Source organism: Nicotiana attenuata, chromosome 9 (genome assembly GCF_001879085.1).
Source record: "Nicotiana attenuata strain UT chromosome 9, NIATTr2, whole genome shotgun sequence".
NCBI lineage: Eukaryota > Viridiplantae > Streptophyta > Magnoliopsida > Solanales > Solanaceae > Nicotiana > Nicotiana attenuata.
In genome coordinates this window covers 16,453,550-16,458,628 of record NC_031997.1, presented here as the reverse complement: position 1 = coordinate 16,458,628, position 5,079 = coordinate 16,453,550, and the positions used below count along the sequence as shown (strand labels likewise).

Below are 5,079 nucleotides of genomic sequence, written 5' to 3'. Positions count from 1 at the left end.
TTCTCACTGTTTATTATTTCAGACTCATCTATGAAGTCCATCAGCAGATCAGCCAGTTTTTCTTTAGACAAGAACTTAATCTTTTCTTTAAGGTGTAGAATACTTACCTCCTGTTCATCTTCTGATTCTCCGATGGCCATTAGAGCTTGATCCTCCTCAGCTTCATCTTCAGAGTCCTCATCTGATGTTTCTCCCCAAGCAGCAACCATAGCCTTAGTTGAACCTTTGTTTCTTTTTGGTTGAACCTGTTCCTTCTTCCTGTTTCTTCTTTCTGCTCTTTCTTTCTTCCATTCAATCTCCCATTGAGGGCAGTTTCTGATGTGGTGATCAGTCTTCCCACACTTGTAACACCCCTCATTGGTTTGTTTCTCAGGAGCCCTCGGTTTGCTGAATGTTGTTCCTTTTGAAGCACCCTTTCCTCTCATAAGATATTTCTTGAAATCTCTGGTTATCATAGCCATTTCATCATCTTCAAGATCTGATCCTTCTGAAATTCTGAGAGCCAGACATCTTTATTTCTTTGGAGCATCCATCTTCATTTTTTGCCTTCTCAATTCATAGGCAGTGAGATTTCCAATCAGTTCATCCAACTTCAAGGTAGCAATGTTCTTGGATTCCTGAATGGCAGTGATTTTGCTTTCCCAGGAGATTGGCAAAACTCTAGTTAGAATCTTCTCCACCTTGTCTTCTTCCAGGATAATCCTTCCAAGAGACTCAAGTTCATTTGTCAGTGTAGTGAACCTGGTATACATTTCTTGGATAGTTTCTCCATCCTTCATAGTAAAATTCTCATATTGAGAATACAACAGTGTTCCTCTTGACCTCTTCACCTTAGGTGTTCCTTCATGAGCCACTTGTAAAGTGTCCCAAATCTCCTTGGCAGTAGTACATCCTTGAATCCTGCTGTACTCATCAGGACCAAGTCCTCACACTAATCATTTCTTGGCTTTTGCATTTTTCTCCCATTTCCTTAGATCTTCAGCAGTACAATCTACTCTTGTCTTTGGAACATCCACTCCTTCAGCATTCTTCTTGGTTGTGGCTAAAGGACCATCAGTGATGATATCCCAAAGCTCATAGTCTTCGCCCATTATATGGTCCCTCATTCTGTTTTTCCACCAGGAGTAGTAGAGACCATTGAAGAGAGGAGGCCTGGCAGTGGATTGCCCTTCCCAGTTCCCAGGTGGTGCACTCATGTTGATCTTTTCCTAAGGTGTTAACCTCTTCAAGGATAACCCGCTCTGATACCAATTGATGTTATAAACGTCAATACCACACAAGAGGGGGGGGGGGGATTTGTGTGGTACCTAATTTTCGCGTTAGAAGAACCTGGTTCTTCTAAGTGTTCTAACTACAGCAGTTTGCAGAATAATAAATGCTGAAAGTAAAGTGCACAGAGATTTTTACGTGGAAAACACCTGGCTCAAAAGGTGAAAAAACCACGACCTACTACTCAGTAGGATTTTCCCAAACTCCACTAAAATCACTGAGCCAAAAACTGCATTTACAAAACTCTTTGTAAACCTAAGGATTAACTCTAATCCCAGTGTAGCACACAGCCTCAACTGTCGCGACACTTTCAAGTTAACTCTAACTTGAATACTCAATATACCTATTACAATTGCTTCTATGAAAGCTGAAAGGTACAATATGAAAACCTACTACAATTGAACTAGACTTAAAATAAACACAATGATGAAACTGGTTCTTCTATCTTAGTTCATGTAGCTTCAGACGTGCACACTTGTATCTCGCATATGTTGCTTGCAAATCAGACTTGATCTTTTTGCTCTCAAATATGCTTAACTTTTGCTTATGTGCAATCACCTGTAAAAGAGAACAATCGTTATATTTGTAGAGTTAGTAATCAGAGTTTGATAAGAACTCGAATTGTGGATCCTTTGACAATTCGAGTCCAAGAACAACTCTAACTCCTAATCCATATCCTTGATCCGGATATAATTCTCTTTTCATAAGGAGACTTCAACTCCTTATCCTATATGCAATCTTTTCGATAAATTCAGAAGATATTGTTGCTGATCCTTGAGACTTATCTTCTTCACGCGTATGTCACATGTGTAAGCATATCACCACTGTGTCTCACATGATGGAACTGGTTCATGACTGAGTTCATTTTGTCAATCTTCAAAACATCATCTGAACTTGGGCCAACACTACGTAAAATCAAGTGATAATGTGTCGGATCCACTTACAAAAGGCCTAACTAGAGAGGTAGTTGAGAAATCATCAAGGGCAATGAGACTATGGCCGAGAACAAGTCATTGTGGCGGTAACTCTACCTAGAAGACTGGAGATCCTAAGATCTAGGTTCAAGGGGATCAAACAAAGTCACTAATGACGGTTCAACATTGTCAACTAAAATTTTGGTCCATTCTCGTGAAGAGACAATGTTCAGTACCAAGGATAAAACATTAAGACTTTTTAAATTTGATACATGGTATATCAAATAGTGTACCTACAGGATGGCACATTTAGGAATCACCTATAAAAGTGTGAAGTGTTAGCCACTTCAAGGAGAATTTGTAAGGCCAGTTCTCTACGCACTTATGAAACCAGACGGTGTTCATGGCTGAAACGAACACAACCATGGAAACCAAGGACGGTTAAGGGTTGGTTGTGTGACTTATGGTTGTCTATGTATACACCAAAGTTCGACGGTTCAAAGATATCAAATCTGCTGATTAACCGAGTATATCCGACATAAGTTTACTACGGAAAGTTCAAAGGGAAACCTACTTATCCAGATGCAATTGGTCCTTGCTTTCGAATCACACAGTTTTTCATGCATATTTCCGTGATATAGCAATTAATCCTTGATTTCGAATCACCCTCTTTTAATGCTTAAAAAAGGGTGAATGGCAAATGGAGGGAAAAATGAAATATTTGAGTTTCATTTGAGATTCCCTCCTTAATGAAAGGACATTGTCCCATATTGGAAGTGGAAGAGGTTTTTTATGGGTATATAAGCAATTGTTCTTCTTCTAGCTCTTAAAAGGCAAGCCTCGCGCCGTCGTCGTCGTCGTCGCTCGCTCGGCTTCTCTTCGGCTTCGGCTTCGGCTTCGGATTCGGATTTGGTCAAATGATTGATTGATTAATTTTTCGGACCAAATTTATTTGTTAATAATAAATATTAACAGAATATTAATAATAATTCCAACCGTTTTCCATTTTTCCGTTTTCTGTTTTTGTAACAGAAAATTAACCACCCTCTTCAATTCTCCCGGTTTATTGTTGAGTAAATAGCCATTTATGTTATGGCATTTATGCTATGGCCGTTTTTCATAAACAACCATTCTGAAGAGTTGCCCTCTTCTGTTTTCAGCCCAACATTGGCTATAAATACAAGTCCATTCTCTCAAAATTTCCATACGATTTTATGAGTTTCTCCTCCTTCTTCTGCATTGTTTTAACTTCAAAGAAAGCAACAGTAAGTGTGATTTGCTACCGAACTTTGTGTTCGTTGAAACACTGGGGTTTGAAGTACCACTACACCAGTGTGTAATTTGTTCTATCCTGGAAGGAAATAATCCATAACCTTGGGTACTAGGAGGGGATTAAATTGCTTAAGGAAACACTGTGAATTCAGTGGGTTCGGATTAACTTTTGTTTCGTTTATATTTCTGTTTATCTTATTTTATTTCCTCCAAAATTATTTTACAAATACAGTTTACTAACAAATATTTCGTAACAATTTTAACTATGGTAACAAGCTAATTATAATTCAACCTCTGTTGTTGAAGGTTACAACTTACCAGCGATATATGAGAGTGCAAACTCAGTTCTTGTGCAATTAGGAAATATACTCCTCCATAATCCCTTCTAAAGATTACCAATACCGTGTTCCACGTTCTTTTTTTTTTTTTTTAAAAACCCACATGTCCATCTTTTCATAGAAAAAAGGAGGATTGCTTTAGTCAAAATTTAGCCAAATATTAACTTGTATAAAATATCCTTTGCTTCGTTCCTTAGACTAGTTGGAAAAATTGACTAAATCATTAAATAAATTGCTAGGCCTTGCTATAAATACCCGTCTTTCACTTAATAGTTTCAACATCCAAACTAATTCAAAGAAAATAAAAAGATCATTACATCCAAATTATAGGGATATGGCAAAGTCACCAGTGAGCTACACAACCTTTCTTGCTCTCCTCTTCTGCTTCCTCCTCATAGCATCCAATGGTTGGTACTTTTAATTTGTATTGTCATTTCACGTGTGACTATTATGAATACTACGTTCGCATATATTTTACTTCCAAAACAATAGTGTCATTTCATATATTTCAGTTTCAATAAATAATTTTAACAACAAAAAATAATGATAAGTTGTTCCATGCAGAGATGCAGGCGGTTGAGGGAAAACTTTGCCGATGGAAGAGCAAGAAATATACTACTCGCTTTTGCTTGTTGAGCGAGACCTGCGCCTCAGAGTGCAAAAAAGAGAACCCGAAGGCAAGCAAGGGTGAGTGCATTAGAAAAGGCTTGAGTCGTTATTGCTTCTGCTACAAGAAGTGCAAATAAGCATCAACTGCCCTCAGAATTCTCGTTTCATATGTATGAAAAAAAAATGGTTTGTTGTCTTGTGTGTGAAAGAATAAAAGCACTACCAATTCACTAGAATTGTAGTGGTTGTGAGGAAATAGTTCTGAATTATGTTTGTATTATGATCTTGTATGTTTTCTTCTTTACCGCAGTTTATGGTGTCAAGTGAAGTAATCAAAATAATTCAAGAAATTATTCGTGGTTACTCTAATCGAGTTGCCTAACTGTTGTGATTGATCTTATGACGTTGAAGAAATTTCATTTCATTTAGCACTGACAAAATGACTAGAGTAAGTGCTACATTTGATAATATACGTAATTATTAGAGGACTGAATTTACCTGCATCAAGGTTTCATCTTGTACTTTGACCAAACTATTGGCTTCAATTCATCAGATTCAACTTTCAGAAAATAGGTTGCACAAATTAGCAAGTTTGACCGGCAAAAAGTGTAATGATAATGTAAACTTATCACATATTCACATCCCTAAATTGGAGTGAGACGTGATTGGCAGCCAAC

At 37.5% G+C, this 5,079-nt stretch overlaps 1 protein-coding gene across 1 annotated transcript; it reads left to right on the top strand.

Moving 5' to 3' along the window:
* LOC109232747 (defensin-like protein 19) lies at positions 4,072-4,797 on the top strand. Its single transcript, XM_019398486.1, has 2 exons — positions 4,072-4,200; positions 4,358-4,797. Exons 1-2 carry the CDS (start codon positions 4,128-4,130, stop codon positions 4,537-4,539), a joined length of 255 nt encoding a protein of 84 aa, XP_019254031.1. The 5' UTR covers positions 4,072-4,127; the 3' UTR covers positions 4,540-4,797.